General features: G+C 50.4%; 9 protein-coding genes across 9 annotated transcripts; 4 read left to right on the top strand and 5 right to left on the bottom strand.

Annotated features, from left to right (window-relative positions):
- Window positions 1-412: 412 nt before the first annotated feature.
- BO83DRAFT_305090 (prenyl transferase) lies at window positions 413-1,534 on the bottom strand (the record flags this gene model as incomplete). Its single annotated transcript, XM_025527249.1, has 3 exons — window positions 413-740; window positions 809-1,161; window positions 1,208-1,534. 3 exons carry the CDS (start codon window positions 1,532-1,534, stop codon window positions 413-415), a joined length of 1,008 nt encoding a protein of 335 aa, XP_025391933.1.
- Window positions 1,535-2,123: 589 nt separating this feature from the next.
- Window positions 2,124-2,935, top strand: pyr4 (meroterpenoid cyclase pyr4; the record flags this gene model as incomplete). Its single annotated transcript, XM_025533784.1, has 2 exons — window positions 2,124-2,668; window positions 2,722-2,935. Exons 1-2 carry the CDS (start codon window positions 2,151-2,153, stop codon window positions 2,933-2,935), a joined length of 732 nt encoding a protein of 243 aa, XP_025391932.1. The 5' UTR covers window positions 2,124-2,150.
- A 396-nt stretch (window positions 2,936-3,331) lies between these two features.
- On the top strand, window positions 3,332-5,222 carry BO83DRAFT_128451 (FAD-dependent oxidoreductase). Its single transcript, XM_025526083.1, has 4 exons — window positions 3,332-3,822; window positions 3,893-4,164; window positions 4,225-4,595; window positions 4,652-5,222. Exons 1-4 carry the CDS (start codon window positions 3,521-3,523, stop codon window positions 5,120-5,122), a joined length of 1,416 nt encoding a protein of 471 aa, XP_025391931.1. The 5' UTR covers window positions 3,332-3,520; the 3' UTR covers window positions 5,123-5,222.
- On the bottom strand, window positions 5,154-6,779 carry BO83DRAFT_330032 (uncharacterized protein). The gene is made up of 3 exons (XM_025528221.1): window positions 6,265-6,779; window positions 6,131-6,214; window positions 5,154-6,080 (listed from the first exon to the last, which is right to left on the bottom strand). The coding sequence occupies exons 1-3, from the start codon at window positions 6,749-6,751 to the stop codon at window positions 5,323-5,325; spliced, it is 1,329 nt and encodes a 442-aa protein (XP_025391930.1). The 5' UTR covers window positions 6,752-6,779; the 3' UTR covers window positions 5,154-5,322.
- Window positions 6,780-8,427: 1,648 nt separating this feature from the next.
- BO83DRAFT_374789 (SDR family oxidoreductase) lies at window positions 8,428-9,530 on the top strand. The gene is made up of 4 exons (XM_025530286.1): window positions 8,428-8,559; window positions 8,619-9,153; window positions 9,211-9,310; window positions 9,371-9,530. The coding sequence occupies exons 1-4, from the start codon at window positions 8,517-8,519 to the stop codon at window positions 9,440-9,442; spliced, it is 750 nt and encodes a 249-aa protein (XP_025391929.1). The 5' UTR covers window positions 8,428-8,516; the 3' UTR covers window positions 9,443-9,530.
- Window positions 9,531-10,990: 1,460 nt separating this feature from the next.
- On the top strand, window positions 10,991-12,751 carry cox15 (cytochrome c oxidase assembly protein cox15). Its single transcript, XM_025528220.1, has 2 exons — window positions 10,991-11,420; window positions 11,480-12,751. Exons 1-2 carry the CDS (start codon window positions 11,017-11,019, stop codon window positions 12,591-12,593), a joined length of 1,518 nt encoding a protein of 505 aa, XP_025391928.1. The 5' UTR covers window positions 10,991-11,016; the 3' UTR covers window positions 12,594-12,751.
- A 357-nt stretch (window positions 12,752-13,108) lies between these two features.
- On the bottom strand, window positions 13,109-13,902 carry BO83DRAFT_413882 (uncharacterized protein; the record flags this gene model as incomplete). Its single annotated transcript, XM_025534524.1, has 2 exons — window positions 13,109-13,224; window positions 13,278-13,902. The coding sequence occupies 2 exons, from the start codon at window positions 13,900-13,902 to the stop codon at window positions 13,109-13,111; spliced, it is 741 nt and encodes a 246-aa protein (XP_025391927.1).
- Window positions 13,903-15,382: 1,480 nt separating this feature from the next.
- On the bottom strand, window positions 15,383-17,588 carry BO83DRAFT_330026 (lysine--tRNA ligase KRS1). Its single transcript, XM_025528219.1, has 3 exons — window positions 17,265-17,588; window positions 15,573-17,160; window positions 15,383-15,511 (listed from the first exon to the last, which is right to left on the bottom strand). The coding sequence occupies exons 1-3, from the start codon at window positions 17,478-17,480 to the stop codon at window positions 15,501-15,503; spliced, it is 1,815 nt and encodes a 604-aa protein (XP_025391926.1). The 5' UTR covers window positions 17,481-17,588; the 3' UTR covers window positions 15,383-15,500.
- Window positions 17,589-17,761: 173 nt separating this feature from the next.
- BO83DRAFT_374785 (uncharacterized protein) lies at window positions 17,762-20,962 on the bottom strand. Its single transcript, XM_025530285.1, has 6 exons — window positions 20,694-20,962; window positions 20,093-20,642; window positions 19,919-19,999; window positions 18,535-19,810; window positions 18,342-18,483; window positions 17,762-18,284 (listed from the first exon to the last, which is right to left on the bottom strand). The coding sequence occupies exons 1-6, from the start codon at window positions 20,767-20,769 to the stop codon at window positions 18,091-18,093; spliced, it is 2,319 nt and encodes a 772-aa protein (XP_025391925.1). The 5' UTR covers window positions 20,770-20,962; the 3' UTR covers window positions 17,762-18,090.

The following is a 20,962-nucleotide window of genomic DNA, read 5'->3' as shown; positions in this document are numbered from 1 at the left end:
ATGGCTAGGGTGAGCGCAGCGCCAGCACCACCCTAATATCGGGCAGTGATGTTGGTGAGTAGGATACTCCCAGCTGATGGTGGTCCGAATTGTAACATGGTTCATGCAGTACCCCTCTGTGGCTTGCTTGATGTTACCACAACCTGCTCGGACTATATCTATGGCCTTACTCAGTCCGAAGCAGGCTGTACGGTTCTCCAGGGTCAATGTAGGTTTCAAAGCTGGTGGGAACCTCGACACACCAGTCCATAGCTCAATGAATGAACCGAACTCAACGTATAAATGTTGATATATGCTGTTTTGATCTACCGTGTATGTATGGCACAAATTAAACCCAGAACGTGTCCTAAGGAGAATGATCCTTCAACCCTCATACGAGAAGTGAAACTGTATACCTCAAAATAAGAAAAAGCTACGTCTGCTGGCTCTTCAAATTCATTTTCTCGTTCCGTCCCCAGATAGCCAACCAGTCCTGGACTGAAGCACTCGCCGACTTGAGCTCCTTGAAACAAGCATTTCGCACTCTCTCACTCTGGATCACAGCAAGCGCCTTGCGAATATTGCGCGGTGAGCTGGTCTCCAAAGCACTGGCGACCCAATGCCCTTCGGGAGCTTCCAGCGCGAGAATGATTGGAAACGAGAGCTCTCGATTTCGCAGGTCTTCGGCAAGCGCCCCTTTGGCCTTGGCATATTCGGATGAGTAGACATTCTTGCAGTCATTCTGCAGCTGCGAGCACCACCTATCTCAGGATCAGCTTTTGGCTCCTGCTAGACATGGTAGATTTGTAAAAAATCAAACGAGGCTTACGCAAGAGTAGTCATCGTCCCGTCCATCGATAGGTCCTCCATCACCAATTGTCCCAGCAGCCGGAATAACGCCCCTGTTTTCAATGACGCCATCTTGCGATAGGCTGCAACTCGCTCCTCAGGAACAGTCGAAAGGCTACCCAGTCCATCCCGTCGCCAGATTAGTGACAGGTCTTGGCCTTCGAGAATTTCTTCCAGATTTTGTAGCAGAAACTTGGCCAGCTTGGGGAACTCTTGCACGGTCTTGTTGAGAATCTGGGTGACTCGGTAGTAGGCGCGATTTGCTGTCTCTGAAGGGCCATATATTCGGTGGGCTGCTGGCTTGCCTTTTCGATAGTCGCTATTGTCAGTTATCTGCTTAATGTTAGATTGTATTTATATAGATTCAAGGTATACGTACATCATCAACTAGCATCAGACACAGGTGGATAGCATCCATTATCTCCAGAACCATCTTATATTTGTCAGGATCCTCATTCTTGAGCCTCGGGGACAGCTTCTGTACGAATGGCTCCCAGTGATACTTCCCATAGATCTGACGGATGTAGGCATATGGGCACTCGAACGATGTCACAGTCTCTGGTTTCTTCTTGCCAATCAGGAAAGCTTTGGAATTTGGCCACAAGGGACCAATTCTATCCAGGACGAAATAGAAAATTAGAGGGGCAATGCCTAGGGTTGCTACCAGAGGGATGGGAATGGAGGCAACGTCCGGCAGTGCCGCCATGATTCGGTCCTTCCTGAGTGGGACGAAGTGCAAGGATGAGAAGGTTAACGGATGACAGCGCGGTACCCCGATGAGCTCGCAAAGGGACGCTGTCCTGTCTATATATGTATGCTATGGATAGGATATTCCAGCCGTACACTCATCGTTAAGGGCTCAGGGTTCCCCTTGGGGCAAGCTGTTGCTTCGCACAAGTTACACCGTTTCCTTTTCAGTGCGGTCGAGCCGACCAGAATGGTTGTTGCGTGACTCGCCCTTGAGAGAAGCTGACAGTTGGGTATGGCGACATGCCTCTAGCGGCACGACAGGAGATACAGCTTTTGGAGCCTGGTGCACTCCCCTGGCTCACTTGCAGGTCTTTGAGCGGCTTGAGAATAGCACACCGGTGACACATGATTACCGAGACTCCTGGTGGTCCTACCTGATGCGGACATCAGTCCACTCATGGGATAAGACAGATCTTCATGGCATACCGTCAGGACCAGGGCGCCGTAGCACTGGGTGACCGCAAGTCATCCCACTATATAAGCACGCTCAGGTCATGTAAAACGCAAATGACCCAGATCCTGACAGCGACAAAACCGCTACCAGCATTGAATCGTGTCTTCGTATCGCTTCAATGGATGGGTTCGACCATTCTACTGCTCCAGCAGGATATAACGAGCTAAAATGGCTCGCCGATATCTTCGTCATCGGAATGGCTGTTGGCTGGGTTGCTCACTATGTGGAGATGATTTACACATCGTTCAAGGACCAAACATACTGCATGACCATCGGGGGCCTTTGCATCAATTTTGCCTGGGAAATCATATTCTGCGCAATGTATCCTGCCAAAGGATTTGTCGAGCGGGTTGCCTTTCTCATGGGAGTTTCTCTCGACCTTGTGGTTATTTACGCGGGAATCAAGAATGCCCCAAATGAATGGCACCACTCTGCAATGGTGAGGGACCATATGCCCCTTGTCTTCGCAGCGACGACACTTTGTTGTCTGAGCGGTCACTTGGCTCTTACTGCCCAGGTTGGTCCCGCACAAGCCTATACGTGGGGGGCAATTGCATGCCAGCTCTTTATCAGCATAGGTAATGTGTTTCAATTGTTGAGTCGGGGAAACACACGAGGGGCGTCATGGACGCTATGGTAAGCGTTGGTCTGATCTGCTCAGGCTGTTTGCTGTGCTAAGTAATCACTAGGATCTCCAGGTTCTTTGGGTCAACATCAGCCATCGGATTTGCCCTTGTTCGATATATTCGCTGGTGGGAGGCTTTTTCCTGGTTGAACTGCCCGCTTGTGTTATGGTCCGTGGCCATGTTCTTTCTGTTTGAAATTCTGTATGGAGCGTTATTCTATTTCGTCAAGCGACAAGAAGGAAGATCCCAGCGTGGAATCAAGCACAAGGAGAGGTAGCCAAGAACAGTATGGAGATGGTTTAGTGTGTAACACACAGCGATCTATCCTGACGGAATGGCGGAGAAAGTTCACGGTGTTGTACCACTCTTTGTGGTGCTCTCATGAGAACGGAGTTACTGCTTGTCATGTAATAGTAAGTTATGTTTGGGCCGACAAAGACCATCACCCAACGATAGAATAACGCAGTGAATACACTGTCTTCACATATATTGCTGTCCTCGGGTAGAAATAGAAGTAAGGCATACTACTGTTTTGCCACCTTTGATTGCAAGTAGACGATGGCATGATGAACAGCCACGCTTGTGACACAGCAACTACTGGTCAAGCGCATGTACCACGGGGCTGGCTTCCATAAGCCCGAAGTAGCTTGACTACGCAGTTATGCCACTATGGCAGTGCTGGATGTCATTTGAGGTCCATTCGCTCCAGCAGTGAGAATAGCAAACACTTGGCTTGCCGTACAGTTTAAAATCCATCTGCCTCAGGCTCGATATAATTCTAGTCCACCAAATAAACACAATATATATACCATACGCAGGACTTATCTTCAATTAGGCTTTGTATCTGGCGTGATTCGCAAGCATGGCCAATACCCAGCAAGCCCCCTTTCGCGTCCTTATTGTGGGCGGTTCTGTCGCGGGCCTCACCCTTGCGCACTGTCTCGAACGCGCAAATATCGAGTACCTCATACTCGAAAAAGGAGAAGATGTTGCCCCGCAAGTTGGTGCCTCGATAGGTATCATGCCAAATGGCGGACGGATCCTCGAGCAACTGGGCCTATTTGGGGAGATTGAGCGTGTGATTGAGCCGTTGCATCAGGCGAATATCAGCTATCCAGATGGGTTCTGCTTTAGTAACGTCTATCCTAAGGTCCTTGGCGATAGGTATGTCAACAGTCTCTAGATTATCATGCGGACAGAAGGAGATAAAAGGTGTTGTGACTAAGGTTTCTAGGTTCGGATACCCGGTTGCATTCTTGGACCGGCAGAAGTTCCTGCAGATTGCGTATGAGGGGCTGAGGAAGAAGCAGAACGTTCTCACTCGGAAAAGGGTAGTTGGCGTGCGACAGTCGGATCATGGAACTGCTGTTACTGTGGCTGATGGGACAGAATATAAGGCGGATCTCGTGGTTGGTGCTGATGGAGTACATAGTCGAGTGAGAAGTGAAATTTGGAAGATAGCGGAGGAGAATCGGCCTGCATCAGTTTCGACACGTGAAAGAAGAAGTATGTTTCTACAAAGTCTCATGTCCTTTGTGCTGGATGCAATGAGACTAATACAAGCAGGCATGACTGTTGAATATGTCTGCGTTTTCGGAATTTCATCAGCCATCCCAGGGCTCGAGATAAGCGAACAGATCAACGGTATTTTCGACCATTTATCCATTCTAACAATCCACGGCAGACATGGTCGGGTGTTCTGGTTCGTGATCCAGAAGTTGGATAGGAAGTACGTCTATCCTGATGTCCCGCGATTCTCAGACGAAGATGCTGTACAGCTCTTCGACCAAGTCAAACACGTGCGGTTCTGGAAAAACATCTGCGTGGGGGACTTGTGGAAGAACAGAGAGGTGTCCTCGATGACAGCGCTGGAGGAGGGAGTATTCGAGACATGGCACCACGATAGGATGGTTTTGATTGGAGATAGCGTTCACAAGGTACGTCGCTAGGAAGATTGAAGTGAGATCGTTTGGCTTACTCAGTGTGCAACCAGATGACGCCCAACTTTGGCCAGGGAGCCAATTCTGCCATCGAGGATGCTGCCGCGCTCTCCTCCCTTCTACATGATCTCGTCAACGCCCGCGGAGTTTGCAAGCCTTCAATGGCCCAGATTCAGCATCTCCTCCAGCAGTATCGGGAGACTCGATACACTCGCATGGTAGGCATGTGTCGCACCGCGGCTTCAGTCTCTCGGATTCAGGCCCGAGATGGTATCCTCAACACCGTCTTTGGACGATATTGGGCACCTTATGCTGGCAACCTGCCTGCTGACCTGGCATCAAAAGTAATGGCAGATGCGGAGGTTATTACCTTTCTGCCTTTGCCAGGGCGCTCAGGACCGGGCTGGGAGATGTACAGGGGGAAGGGGAAGAGTGGGCAGGTGCAATGGGTGCTTATAATCTTCACCTTACTGACGATTGGTGGAATGAGCATCTGGCTCCAAAGCAATGCGTTGAGTAGATGATAAGTTCTGCTCTCCGAACGTTCTTTGATTTAGTATGATGTATTCTAAGTTATCGAGGCGGAGGAAAAGGCTCGCTATAGCATAACTAATGTAGTAATGAGGATATCGAGAAGATAGATATGAGAATGCCCGAACGCCACGCTGCATTAACAACCAGATGAGGAGTATCATGTGCAGAAACACAATATAATGAGAGAGTATCACTTCGAAGCCGGCTTCTTTCTAGGCGAACCGACATTCAAAACCTGTCGCATGCGGCGTAACTTGGCCCACCATTCCCGGTCACTGGCCTTTCTGACCTCGGGGTTGACATCGTCCGCCACAAGCTCATCCGTGGATGGTACCTCGGAGACAGCACGACTGTCTCCCGAGGTGGTCGAACGATTCAGTCGACGATGGCGCACATTGAGCGCCTGGCCCAGCAGCTCCCAACCACAACGTAGGCCTTCTGATTTCTCGGTGGCCCGTCCCGTTCCGCTCTGAGCCTTTCCGTTTACCCAAGGACAATAGTCCATGTGCTCATTCAACACTTCCAATGAGTCGTAGAGAGCTTCATCGCCGTTGGGCTTTGGTTTGTACATCCACAGGCCCAATCTCCGGAAACACACGCTACAGCCGACCAGACCAGCTGTCCCATCGGGGACTGAGTCCCAACCGAAGAATGCTAGTATGAAAGCGTTCTTAAAAACAGACGGCTCAGGCTCAGAGTTCTGCGCGTTCTCTTTCCCATCTTCACCCTCAGTATTGCTCTCAATGCTCTCCGTGCGCGTACTTTCTTCGGACCCGTTGAAGCTTGCTGGAAGTATCTTAATGAGCGTTTCGAGATCGAAGGACTGAGGCGTTTGGATGATGTCTGCGGCCGGCAATTGATCGGCTATCTTCACGAGGTTTGAGTATCGTTTTTCTAGGCCGGAGATAGCTATTTCGGGGTTTGCTAGCGGCAATCGATGGATAGTAGCTGTAACAGTCAGCTCACGAATGGCAACCACAAGTATCAAAGATACCCACCATCACAGCCCTTGTTCCTCCACGGACAAGTCTCCCCGTGCCCCTTGACCAGCCTTTCCGCGTATTCGTCCACAAGCTTGGCTCCTGATCTCCATTAGAGACACGAAAGCAGACACGGCAATTGGCAAACTTACGAACTTCCTTCCTCTCCTGCACCTTTTCGGCATCAAACCCATCCAACTCGTCCAGCTCATCCGGGAGCTTGACCACAACCGACCCACCACAGTTCCCAGCACATGTTACCCGGGCCACATCTGTACATATCCAGCCGCGCTTAGCCCACTCCACCTCACTAATTGCTGACGGTTTGGGTGCCCATCGGTCGACGCGACGAAAGGTTTCCAATCGCTCGAGGAAACGTTCTCGATCCCAAGGAACAAAGCTGGGCCGCGAGGTTGACGATGCCGACGAATCTCTGGAGCTAGGGCGTGCGACCTTTAGAAGTGAGTTTCGTGCAAGTGAGAAGCCGGGCGCATCTAGACGGGCTTTTTTGTTCGATGCGTCTCGAATTGCAGGCGCTTCGGCAGTAGCTGGTTTTGTGGACTCGGAAGTTGTAGGTTTGGTTAGAGACTCGAGAACCCGATGAAACTTGCGCTTCTTCGTTTCAACGGCGTAGGACATTTTCCAGCGCGTGGAAGCAATGGTGTTTTGCAGTAGAAGTGGTCTTTGAGATAAAGGAGTGGATCTTTGGGAAGGCCTAGGAGCTGGTGGCGCTAGACCCGAAATGGAGCTATCGTGTTCATGCCTGAGGCAACGAGAGGGCTGCTCGACCTGCAGGTAAATCGCCATGAACTACAGAGTTGGATTATGTATATTCGCTTGTTGTCATTATATCGGAGCAGCCTCGGATATACTTGTTGCTATCATTATAGTTGTATTGATATGTTCCCTAAGGGGCATTGAGGTACAGGACAGGGCTGATAGTATCCCTGAGTATATCTTTCAAATAAGGCCTCCTCAGCGAAAAGGAGGAGGCCTTGTAGGCAGCAGAGACAGCGCAGGTCTGGCAGGTGTCTAACTGCAGGGGCTGTTACAAAGACTTATCAAGGCCATTGTCTGTCCACACCTGGGTCCTATCTCAACTCACACTTGTCATCGGACAATATACATGATCAAGACAGTTGGGATTTTTTACTAGCCAGAACTGTGCAACTTACTACTGCAACTACGGAATTGCACACCTTGTCCTTCAGACACTGAAACTGATGAGCACGCCACAGCTTCTTTTGAGACGCTTCTTACTCCTCTTCTGGTAGGTATTCCCATTGTATTGAGGTGATACCTTTTTATTCTCATCAGTCGCACTTTAATCATCTGAGAGAGTGGGTCATTGTTTCAGATAGAAGCATGGACACGATAAAATACTTTGAATTCACACCAGGCACCGAAGGACAGGGCTGGCACCGGTCAGGTCATGGCGGTGTAAGAGGTTCGCCTAACTAGGGCGTCTAGGTTACATAAGTAAGGTTCTATTGGGAGGGAAATGAGCAGAGAAACCACGTATGCAGCCGAGGCTGTACCTTAAATCGGTGGATCTCGACAGCTTTTGTTGTTTATTTCAGCATCTAATGACATAGAACTGAAACAAATGTGTGCTGTGTATGATGGTCTTTCGCATCAGCAGACCATAGAGGCTCTTCCCGTAGTTACCCTGCTTTGCTCGTGCAGAAAGCAGAGGCATAACGAGAATGAGAACACTTTCCTTCAGCATACCCAAGCCCTTTTTTTATACTGTAGCGTTCGCTAAATATCCACGAGGGCAAGTAGCCTTATTCTTTTATGGCTCACGTTAGTCCCCAACCGAGCAAGTTCCTTAATCTCACATAAGGTGGGCTTCAACGCATCTGAAAGGACTTATGCCTTCACCGGCAGGGTATACACAAGGTCTTATAACTAATCAGTAGTAAACGATAAAAAAACAACTGAGAAAGAACAATGCCAGATCAAATATGATTCAAGTAGTGTACATAGTCCAATGCTACCCTATTTCAGTTCATAGCATGAGGCTGAATTGCGGGACTGCAAACTTACAACTGCGATCTAAAAACAGTGGGCAATCAACATTGTATAATTCAGTCCGCCGTATACCAAGGCTCGAATGATGCATCAACGAGAGACTGTAACGCCTCAACTAGAGTTGATTTTGCCTCCAGACTGCGAAAATCGTATCCCACCACAAGCCACAATCCGTTAGCTTCTTTTCAGCCCTAGTCTCAGCTTAGCTAACCCAGAAACAATTGACTATAAAAGCGTCGCTTATCCTCCACCAAGATGGACCATATTACTCTTCTATACACCCCATCGCAGATATTTTCGTTCCTACATCTCTCTTTCAGGGCCCGTCTACTCTAAGCAACTCCAGTCCCCTGCAACCCCCAACCCCACAATGTCATCCCCAACCATCTACCTCATCACCGGGGCCAGCAGAGGTACACACCACCATTCCTGATCCCACCCTCATGTTCATCTCACCCACAAAACTACCCAGGAATCGGCCTCTCCCTCACCCAAACCCTCCTCCTTCGCCCAAACACCACCGTAATCGCCACCATGCGCAATCCCATCACCAACTCCCTGCATACTAAACCACCACCAACATCCCCCACTTCCACCCTTATCCTCCTCCCCCTCGACATCCAATCCACCACCTCAATCACCAAAGCTATCGAAACCCTCAAATCAACCCATAACATCATGCACATCGACACCGTGATTTCCAACGCAGGCTACTACAACGATGCCACCCATCGCGTTGACAACATCCCCCTCTCCACCGTGCAGTTGCACTTCGATGTGAACACACTTGGCGTAATCCGTCTCTTTCAAGGAGTATATGACATGCTGAAGAAGAGCACGAAGCCGGTGTACGTCACTGTTAGTAGCTTTCTGGGGAGTATCGGTGGTCTTGAAGAAGAATTCTTTCCCGGTGCTGCATATGGGGTTAGTAAAGCTGCTGGGAATTGGGTGACGAGAAAGATGCATGTTGAGAATGAGAGGATGGTTTGTTTTATGATTCATCCGGGGTGAGATCATTACTTTGTGACTTGGAATGGCTTGAAGTGCTAATGTGAGTTGTGTAGGTTCGTGAAGACCGAGATGGGGGATGCGTGTGCGAAGAGTATCGGGTTGGAAGAGGCTTTTACGGAGCCGAGGGAGTGTGCGGAGGCTTTGGTGAAGTTGGTAAGTGTATTTTCCTTTCTGTGAGCTTGATATAGTGGGGCGTGATACTGAGTGGAGTAGATTGAAAGCGCCACGAGAGAAACAGTTGGAGGCCGGTTCATCAGCTGGAGGGGGGAAGAAGTTCCTTTCTGATGGTAGGTATATACGAAGCTGCTATAATACTACATGTTGCGCTGTTTAATAGAGTACCATATCAGAGTTCATTGTCATACGATCTGGTGAGCTTAATCTTTGTCTGTCGCACAAAAATCCCTATCATCCTCCACGCAAATCTCTAGATATACACATACTAGTATACTTCTATTCCCGCATAAGCACTCTCGGATATCCAACATTCCGTATGTGCGCAACATCCCCTTAAGCCCCATAGCCCGACCAATAAATCCCATATCATCATACTCTAAACTCCGAATCCTCACCGGAGTTTAAATCCTTCAACCCCGACATATCTCACATACCACGCACGCATAGCAAGAAGCAGAAAATCCTATATAAACCCATAGCATTATCCCACAACATAGTCGAGGAGCGTGGCAGGTTTCACCATTTTCCACTGCCGTATGCAAGAAATACAAGTCGGTCTGATTGTAGCCGATCACAGGAAGTCGTATTCGTACAGATGAGGTGAAATAGTATCTACGGTCTGAGACCCTGCATTCGGCCCCACTAGTGCGGGGCCCCGGGCATTCCGACAGAAAAAGAGGAGGAACATCCGGAGTTCTAGAATGGCTTGATGCTGCAGGACCCCGCGGCGATAATATCACGGCTTCACAAGTCATTTGCGAGGAGTCCAAAGCAAATGAGGGGGCAAGTCCAGTGTATGTACACTTGCGATGATCTTCAGCACCGTGGAATTTTTGGACTAGCCTGTGATCGATCCCACATACTAAGTCAACGGTGATGCTTTTCCCCTTGACAAAGAAATGACCCATTAGTATATAAGGCGCCTCACATGCATGCAACAGTATCTTATATACATGCGGAATAGCTTTCGGTTGAGTGGCTGTGCTTTTCAGGCGCTTCCTGTCCCTTGAACCTCGCTGTCATAAAGGAGCCATGGGTAAGCCCTCAGCAACGTGTGGCATAATAGATAGCCACAGAGACTATTTTTAGAAGAAAATCGGTTATAGCTTGCCAAGTTGTGGCCTCCAGGATGTGAAAGTGAATCGAATATGCCTCGATGCATAAGCTCACCCAATGACTGTCTGTGACATTGACACTGGACTAATAAAGGTGAGAAAACACCGCGTTGAGAGTCTTAACGGCCCGATATGCAGCGATAGAATGAAGTGTGGAATCTGCACACTGGTAGAGGAACTGTAACAACTGGTGATCATTCATCGAGGCTAGGACTTTTCAGGCGGCTTGAAGCAAGCAAGGGGCCTTGACCATTCTGTATATCAAGCCAGATTGGCTGAGTGAAACACAACTTCAATGTAAACTAATTTGATAGAATTTCACATCACTGTGATAGACAAGGGTGCTGAGTAGGTAAAGAGAGAGATGCTACCAAGTGAGGTAGAATCAATAGAGTACTAACTTTGTGGTGTAGTATGGGCTGATCGATCGGCAACAAATTGACGTGCTCTGATTGGTTGGCGAGGTCTCGGCCTTCGGGTTTCCGAGCGCGAGACTCGCCGAGTTCCAACCAGAAATTCTGGCCTGGCAAGCCTTGGACAGCTTCATTCTCTCCTTATCCGCCCATCATGGCATCCTTCGGGCCTTCCGTGCCCTTGCTGCGAAGCTTGTCTCCCCGGCTGTCGAGGGAGCTCTTCACCTGCCGCCAATGTTTGATTCGTACCCAGAACTTCGCGACTAAGTCCGCCTTCCGCAGTCAATTCTCCGCCTTGCCCTTCGCCCAGAACACCAACAGCAGAGCCAACTCTGCCCTGCAGTCCAGGGCCAGAAAGCTTTTTGCGTCCGGTCTGAGAAGGAATGTCTCCGGATCAGCAGCGCCGGAGGCAATTGCTGCCCAGGAAGGAGCCGCGAAAGCCAAGTCTAGCTTTCCGGATGTGAGCGATAAGAAAGTGGCCTACTGGCTGCTGGCCAGCGCGGCCAGTGTATTTGGCATTGTCATTTTTGGCGGTCTTACCAGACTGACTGAGTCAGGGTAGGGTCTTCTCCTCCATTGCTAAGTTGCAGACCAATACTAAGGCAGCCATCTTGTAGTCTGAGTATTACCGAATGGCGCCCTGTCACCGGATCCCTCCCCCCAATGAACGCTGAAGACTGGGAGTCGGAATTCTCCAAGTACCGTGCCTCTCCCGAATTTCAACTACTGAACCCGCATATGACCCTCTCCGAATTCAAGTCGATTTACTACATGGAATGGATCCACCGTCTTTGGGGCCGCTTTGTCGGCCTGTCGTTCGTGCTCCCGGCCGCATACTTCGTTGCCACGAAAAAGGTCAGCAAGCCCATGTCTCTGCGCCTAGCTGGTATTGCGGGCTTGATTGGATTCCAAGGTTTCATCGGTTGGTGGATGGTCAAGTCTGGTTTGAAGGATGATCTGTTTGCTCCCGGTAGCCACCCTCGTGTCAGCCAGTACCGTCTGACGGCGCATCTGGGTGCGGCTTTCGTCTGCTATACTGCTATGCTCTGGAACGGACTTGCCATTCTGCGCTCCCACCGTCTGCTCGCCGACCCGCAAGCTGGAATCAAGCTCCTGGACTCGCTTCGTGACCCTAAGCTCAAAATCTTCCGTCGCTCCGTTGCCGCTTTGGCTGCTCTGGTTTTCGTGACTGCCATGTCGGGTGCCCTGGTCGCTGGCCTGGATGCTGGTCTCATCTACAACGAGTTCCCGTTCATGGGCAATGGCCTGGCTCCTCCTAAGTCTGAACTGTTTGATGAACGCTACTCTCGCCACGAGGACCGGTCGGACCTCTGGTGGAGGAACATGCTGGAGAACCCTTCCCTGGTGCAATTGGACCACCGCACCCTGGCCATGACTACCTTTACGAGCATCATGGCTCTGTGGGCCTATACTCGCAGATCCCCCTCCATGAAGCGCCTCTTGCCCCGCGCTGCGAAGAAGGGTGTCCACGGTGTGGTCGCTTTCGCCTGCGTGCAGGTTGGTCTTGGTATCTCGACGCTTCTTTACCTTGTTCCCACGCCTTTGGCCTCTGCCCACCAGGCAGGCAGTCTGTTCCTTCTTACCTGGGTGCTTGTCTTGGGAAGCCGTGTCTGGCACCCGTCTAGGACGGCCAAGCTACTTCAGATGGCAGCCAAGGCCCGTGGACAGGCTCTCGCTAATGCCGCCGCCCATGCTCCCCGGAGAGCTTGAGGGTCAACCGTGGAATATGACGAACAGGCAGGAGTTCTGGACTACATTCTACATGTGTTTTACTGCCACAGAGTGGCCCTGTATGTCTACTAAAATCTCTACTTCACGTATTTGTATAATATGATCACGTACCGCTGGATTTGCCTCTGGCGTATTAGCTCAATCCTGCCACGGTAGTACTCACAATCCAGATTTTTGCTGGCGTCGAGCAACAGACATTCTGGAGGACGGTGGAGGGTATCGGCGCCTACATTTCTGCGGAATACTTCCCCCTATGATGAGATCCAGCTCTCATCTCTCGATCGGAAGGTCTTTTCTTCTGTCCGTCTGTCTCAAACCCAGTGTGCAAGCAACTTCGAACGGAGAATATTCAACAATTATTCAGGAGATTGAAGGGAAACTGTGCCAGGTCACCATAACACACGATGAGAATACCGAAGGGCATAAGTTTGTTGCAGGAGCAATAGTCGGATAACAGCACATCAACAGATAGTTATCTGTTTGACGTGGTACGTTCACTGCTTACTTGCCCTGTCTGTCTGTTGGGTTTCGAATTCTTCGCGGGCACGTTTCGCCAGGATGAGAAAGGGAGCACGTATAGTTCGTCTCTCTTCCTCGGTGGCAGGGGACCCTATGAACTCTGTAAGAACGAGTTCCGCTTCAAGACTACTGTGATTCACCTACCACTTTCACTTCTGCGACTAGCAGAGTCTTCCAGCCCCAAAGCATACAGCATCTCCGCACCTTCTGCTGTCTCGGGAGCTCGAGCATCATTCAAGATTGCTTCCCCAGTGTTAAGAGAAGCTGCCGGGGACGGAGCAGCGGTAGCTTCAGGCGTTGGTGCTGGTGCTGGTGCTTGACAATGTTGGCGATTTCCCCGGCGGCCTCGTCGGCTTCTCCTCCCCCTCCCTCTATGCTGCTGTTCTTCTTCCCTCCTTCTACTAGTAGATATCCATCTTCTGGCATGGCCCCTCCGTCTACTCATTGCCATCCATCCTCCTAGTCTCGCCACTCTCTGTTCATGATCAGCAGTCGCCTGGGCCATTAAGTCGGTTACATCAACGGGTGAGAAATGCGTCCTGCCTTGGACCCGATGGGTTCGGCGTCCACCATTCTCGATCGTGCATGCACGACATTCTCGCCATCCACATGATCGGCACTGCGACATGGCATTCTGCATGTTGAAGAGGTCGCATCTGTCGCAGACGTCTTCGTAGGCTTCTATGTATCGGAATTCGGTGTGGACTTCTGCGGCTGGGCTCGCCTCTGCGGCGGTGTCGTTTGGGGGAATCGCAGACTGGGGCTCCATGGCAATACGAGTAATGAAACTAGATGTCTCACGTATATTACTAGTTGTAATGGTCGAGATGTGATTGATGTACAAGCTTGTGTAGACAATTCTCCGAAGTATATATACTTCTTCTCTGCCTTCTAGAATACTTGTCTTCGAAAGAAAATGTGTGGAGACGTGAAGCTGTTACGCAGGGAAATGCCGACGTGGTAAAGCTATGCCATGAGGAGAGACTTGAGGCCCTATGCAGGGCATGTTCGTCGCGGCTCATAATTTATTTATCGTGATTGAAGGGAAATGAAGATTAGACTTATTAAGCTTAAAGGGATATTCCAATAACTACTACCATGCCCATGCCCGAGGAATAAGGCACTCAGCTTCTGCCAATGATTGAGGTTTCAAATCATGTCTATCCACATTCTACCGGAAATTACAGTTGTTCTACTACTTCATCAATAGTAAGCAGTACTGCTAACAACCTTCCATCTAGTAAAAAAGTGACCGGTAGGTAGACCTAGAACACCAGTAACCTTGGAGGAACGCATACACCGGCTTGTGAGAAAAAATACTCGGGGATAATAATTAGAAGTAGTGAACTTAGTAAGAGAGAGAGGGTTTGCTATAGTGAGCAAAAAGGGAGTATATACAGACCAAGCATGATATCAAATCTCTCTATCGTTCTCCATGGGAACTTCCCTAAGGAAAAATGCCCGAACCATCATCACTATAGTTCATCTACGGAAATTGCCCCATATAACAAGCTTGAACTTGTAACAGTGACATTCTTGCATGTTGCAGTCCCTTCTACATTACATATCCTGTTGTTGAAGCAGATCTGATTACATATCTGCCTAAGGCATCAATATAGAGGGTGGTAAAATGATGGAAGGCAATTTGTTTACTCTTACCGCTTTATTGACCGCCAGAGACGGCAGAACCTAGTGAAGCTCGATCCGAAAAAACCACGGATTTAGCGGGTTTTGGAAACATACAGTTCCCAAATGCTCGTCTGAGATTCTGTTAAAATCCCGGTGCGGTGTGGCAGTATTTTGATGGTCTTGGGCAATACGTACCGCTTTATACCTCCGTAGTGGATCCTGCGTTACTATCACCCGGGCGCTAAACCATATCCGGTACCCATATCTGCATCCGCCCATCCCTCCCGTCAACTCTATATCCAGCCCATTTGAGTCTGACGACACAACAATAGAATATCCTCCTACATCAGCAATGCAGTTAGAATCCTGCAACTAGTCTTCTAACCACACTTTAGCCCTTTTCCAATAGTAGAAAAGATGGCCGAGGGATAAGGCACAGCTATCCAGGGTCATCTGACTGCGGTCCCGAAAGGGGATCCCACTCTTGTCCTGCTTGCGGCTGATTTGAACAAGCCATTCGTTTCTTTGTTACTGCCTTCACCGTAGGGGACATTATTATATTTTGTGGGGTAAATACTATAAGGGGGATGGAGTAGGTATATAAGAAGAGAAAAAAAGATCTTTACTACATCCCTAGCATCTATAATCATTTTATGCATTTCTTCATTGACATCCGAATACCATGCAACTAGTCATCAGAAAATACTAACATCTAATAATCAGTTCGTCACATTTTATCTATTTGTGGGCTGTAATCGCTTGTTAGCTATTCATTTCTTTTCTCAGGAGAAATCAAGATGGTGAACTCACCAATACCCTCCTCAGCCTGAGGTTCAATGCCAACCACCTCCGCGGCGGGTTTGGTTTCATGTGCAGTCTTGTCCTCCTTCATGAAGGGGAAGGCCAGAACCTCCTTGATGCTGTAGTTGTCCGTCAAGAACATGACCAGGCGGTCGATACCCATACCCCAACCACCAGTGGGCGGCAGGCCGTACTCCAAGCTGGTACAGAAGTTCTCGTCGATGATCTGCGCCTCGTCGTCACCCTGGTCCTTCTGGCGGGCCTGCTCCTCGAAGCGCAGGCGCTGGTCGAACGGATCGTTCAACTCGGTGTAGGCGTTGACAATCTCCTTCTTGCAGACGAAAGCCTCGAAACGCTCGCACAGACCGACGTTCTTGCGGTGGTACTTGGCCAGAGGAGACATCATCTGGGGGTGGCCAGTGATGAAGGTGGGGTTGACGCAAGTCTCCTCGATGAACTCACCAACCAGCTTGTCGAGCATGCGGGCGTTGGTCATCGGGGGAGAGCACTCAACACCGGTCTTCTTAAGCACACGCTTGAGGAACTCGCCGGTCTCGGCGGTGTGGAGCTGGTCACCCGGAGGGAACTTCTCGCCAGTGGCCTCCTCAAGAGCGGGGATCATCTCCACGCGGCGCCAGGGGGCCTTCCAGTTGACGTTGTAGGTCTCGCCAGACTGAGTGTGGAAGGTGGTCTCGTAGCCACCGGTGATGTGCTTAACGAGACCGGAAACCAGCTCCTCGGTCAGGTTCATGACATCGTAGACATCGGCATAAGCCCAGTAGAACTCGCAAGTGGTGAATTCGGGGTTGTGGGTGAGGTCAATACCCTCGTTACGGAACTGACGACCAAGCTCGTACACACGCTCGAGACCACCGACGATCAGCATCTTCAGGTACAGCTCGGGAGCAACACGCATGAACAGGTTCATGTCGAGGTCGTTGTGGTGAGTAACGAAGGGCTTGGCGGTGGCACCACCAGCGATGGCGTTCATCATGGGAGTCTCAACCTCAACGAAGTCGCGGTTGTCGAAGAAGTTGCGGATGTAGCGCACGATCTTGGAGCGGGTGACGAAGACGTTACGGGACTTGTCGTTCATGATCAAGTCCAGGTAGCGCTGGCGGAAGCGCTGCTCCTTGTCCTGCAGACCGAAGTGCTCGGACGGGATGGCGTGCAAGCAGGGAGAGAGAAGAACCACCTCGGTAGCGAAGATGGACAGCTCACCGTCGGCACGGTTCTTGGGGCTGGTACGACCGGGGAAGCCGACAATACCGACAATGTCACCACGGCGGAGGTGCTCGTGCTGAGCCTCGAAAGGCACGTCGCCAGTGGCGTGCTGAGCCTGAGCGACGACCTGGACCTTGACGCCCTCGGCACGGATATCGTAGAAGATCAGCTTGGCGCCGGAAGCACGCTTGGTGTAGATACGACCGGCGATGCGGACGGCGACCTCAGGCTTCTGTTCGCCCTTGGCGAGACCCTCGTAATCGGTGAGGTACTTGCGCAGATCATCGGTGACCTGGAACTTGTGGGGGTAGGGGTCGGGGTTCTTGGTCTCGCGCAGCTTGTTGATTCTCTTGCTGCGGATCTCGAAGTATTGCTGTACAGAAATGAGCGGGAATGTTAGCAGAGATGCGACAATGGATCCCCCGACAGCACACAAAGAAGCGGCCCCCAGCGACGAATGGGCAGAAAATGACTCACGTTGGGGGTGAGGTTGGCCTCCTCATCCTCGGCGGAGGTCTTCTTCTCGGCCTTGGGAGGAGCAGCGGCCTCCTTCTCCTTCTTCTTGGCCTCCTTCTCACGGTTCTTCTGGCGTCTCTTCAACTCGGACTTGGAGACCTTTTCGCCGGTCACCTCATCGAGGAGGAGGTTGGCCATGGAGGCCTCGGCCTCCTTAACAGCGTTGTTATCAGCCATGGTGATGGACAGGGGTAATTGCTCAGTCTCAATCACCGTGGGAACAAGACGATGAGAAGGGAAAGAAAGGTAAGTGGAGGGATCGATCGATGACACACAAGATGGTGGGCTGAAGTCGGAGGGAGCGAGAATTTTGGGCGGGAGTCGCCGCCCGCGATCCTCATTGGGCACTGCGAGGGGCAGCTTCCCCCCGCCCAGCCAGTCCTTAAGTAATCGTCTGTTCTTTGGACTCGGCCTCCTGTTTATCATCATTGCGGAAATCTAGCAAAAATTACCGAGTATCCCCATTGATTTGCATTCTAGAGCTATTAGTCCTTCTATCTGACATCTCTCCTTTTCCATTGGTTACAGGCTGCCATACACCATTCGAGATCATCGCAAGCAGTGTTTAGGGCTTAGGGCACCAAAGTGGGGTTCCCTACCCCGCCTCGATGCTTGCGGTCAATCCATCCATCATCCATCACCATTCCAGCTTGAACTGTATACTTTTCCAACATGGCCACTCGTAAATCCAGTCACCAGCCTAACACATCTGATCGCCAGAGTAGATTCTGTTGTAGCCACGCACTGTGGACAGGAAAAGGCTCACACAACGCTCTCCAAGCCGCAACTAAGTAGTCCAATCGTCAGGAGGCTGTGATTTGATCCTCACATTTTCGAATGGGTCTTCCTGGTCATCCTCCTTCCTCGCTAGCTTTAGCCACTCCTGGGCCTTATCAATTCGCTCCTTTTCTCTGAGAAGGAATTGACGGCGTCTCTGGCGGTCCGGGTCCTCCTCCATCAGCTCAAGACATCTTTCCAATGCTGGAAGGCAAGGAATTGTCTTAGTATCTAATTCCTGATAGAATGGGTGAAACGTACCGTTTTCATCGAAAATACAAAGCTCTCTTTCGATCTCCTTGATGAGGTCGTCACGGCATTTTGCGAACAATTTAGTGTGCACGCTCTGGCAAATTGAATCAATGAACCGCGAACTCGCCAAGTCGTAGTACCCGCGACTTGTCTAGCCAGGGCAGTTAGGTTTTACTCAAATTTTGGCACGAGATCGACTTACCGCCATCATGGTCAGCTCCTGCGAGAACTGGTCGCGCCCCAGCTCGGCATCAGTAAGCTTCCTAAGCTCAGCTTCACGTCGGGCGTCTCCTCTAGGGTACTTTCCCTGAGCGTCAAGGTAGGACCCAGCACGAGCAACACGCCGCCTCTCCGCAAGAAAGCTGTAAGCAGACTTGATTGACTGGTCCAATGCCGAAAGTGCCATTGTAAATGGTTTGTTATACTCAATGCTGAAGTTTTCCTGCGCATGCTCGAAATGAGCAGCTCGTAGCTTATACAAGAAGCTCTCAATGATTCGCTTGAGTTCTCGATAGAGACCCGTCTGGTGATATTGCAGAAAGACTTCATCTAGCTGCTTGTGCAGCATCTCCCGGACAAGGCGATAGGTGGCAACCAGGAACACTGACAGGGGGTCGTACCAGTGCTTCACGCTCATCTGGTTCATGATCTCAATGGCTTTCGGGTCCGTCTGATCCGGCAGTCCAGCTCGATATGAATCCTCGTTTATTTCGCGAATCTTCTCCCATGTAAACATCAGGGCCGGAGCGTTGAACTTGTCGAAATGGTTTGTCGAGTACAATCCATTTCTGGTCCCGGTTGTAGCTGGATTTGGCTGTTGTCTCGCTTCTGGTACACTTGAGATAATCCCAGGCTCCCCTGGTGACTTGCGTTTGACTGGCTGCGGGACCGTTGTCATCTCACAGTCCGAATCGCTCCCCTCTGCATCGCGGACCGTCGGGCCAGGGAACTTATCACTTGGAGAGAGCATTCTCACAGTGGGCCGAGTCGTAATCAGGGCTCGTTTGAAATCCATGGCAATATGCGACCAGATCTTCTGCATGGGGTAAGTTGCTGACCCACCATCAATATGAGCGCGAATTTGCTCCTTCAGCTGGTTTAACTTTCCACAAATAATATATGGAACATTCGCAGAGGGCGGGTCTGGGAGAGTCCGGAGCTCAGCCTCAATCCTCTCTGCTTTGGCATTAATCTTCTCAATAAAGTCCGGTAGACATCCTTGAATCTGCTCAAGAAGCAGAGAGGAGGAGTGTCGCCTGTAAATTTCGGGTCCCAAACTTGTCTCGATAAAGAGCCAGATCTGTGGCCCAGGGCTCTCCCGCAAAGAAGGCTTCTTCCTCTTCCCGAGCGACGGAGTGCTCGACCGCGGGGTCGGGGTTGTTACGAACAACAAAGTAACCGTGGCCAAGCGAGAACTTGTCTCCTTCAAGTATTTCAATCCATTGAGCATAAGATTCTCCTGTCTGAATGCGATCGGGCTTGGTCAGAACACCCATTGCCCTTGCGTTTGCTCCAGAGGTGGTTTGTACGATCCTTGCAGCGCTTGAATTTGTGGCATCATTCGTCATCGGCAACGTCAGCAAGACAATACAGTGCTTCTGCAAAATGTAATGCTTGACAAGGTTCTCAACCAGATGAACAAGATAGCGTTCTTCTTCCTGCTCAGCCTGGCTGATAACACCGGGCAAGTCATAGAATGATAAGTTAGGAAAACCCGGCGCAGCAATATCCAAGCGCACGACGTTGGGTGAGAATTTCACTTGACAATAATCAGGATCTGTTTCACTGTTTTGCCCGGGCAATATTCGCTGGAAGGTCTGCCTGGGTTTAAAATGGCGAGCTGCGCCCATCTAATCACTTCGACGAGGTCGAGCTTGTCTGTCAGTGTTGTGAAAAGCTCGTCTTCTTGTTGTTCTTGCTCCTGCCAAGGCCCGAGGGACTGAGACTTCTTCGAAATCTTACCGATCTTCTTAGAGGCATCATACATGTACTTCCGCGACAAGAAGACCTTACAAGTCCAGGGCTGGTCAGGTTCGCCCTCACAGAGATTGATCTCCATTGGACATCTGGTGCATGTTCCCGCGCTTCGTGGCACCTTGATCTCGCTCATTCCCTCGATCAAAGAGCTTTTACCGGCACTCTGGTCACCAATGACGCAGATTTTTGGTAGCACAATCATCTTGTCCTCAATTCCGATGTGGCGTAGGTCCTGGATTTTCCGGACAAGCTCCTTCATGTCGCTGGCAATGAGATCTATGGAGTCCACATCGGGGGCTTCGGGAGGAGCCATCTTGCTAGCCTGGGAGACAGCTAAGAAGGTGTAAGTGATGGTTAAAAGTTAAATCGGTCAGTAGGACTCACTGGGAGATATACTTTCTCGTTCAGCCGTCTGGTTGCTGAAAGGGGTTCGTCGTATCTCCAGGGTCAGTAATGACATAAAAGTCAGTAGGAGCCTAGGAGACTAGGGACTTGATGGGATCGAAAGAGCGCGAGTGAAGTGAGAAACAGAGAGTTACAATGAGACGAGAAGGATTTCAGACTAATGGGAAAGGTATGCTAATAGAAGCCTGAATGTGCGATAGAAGTACAGAGGTTTCCAACAGAAAAGTTCATTTGAGGAGGAAGAAGAG

This window comes from Aspergillus eucalypticola, assembly GCF_003184535.1.
Source record: "Aspergillus eucalypticola CBS 122712 chromosome Unknown BO83scaffold_3, whole genome shotgun sequence".
Lineage (NCBI taxonomy): Eukaryota > Fungi > Ascomycota > Eurotiomycetes > Eurotiales > Aspergillaceae > Aspergillus > Aspergillus eucalypticola.
This window is presented reverse-complemented; position numbering and strand designations above follow the sequence as displayed.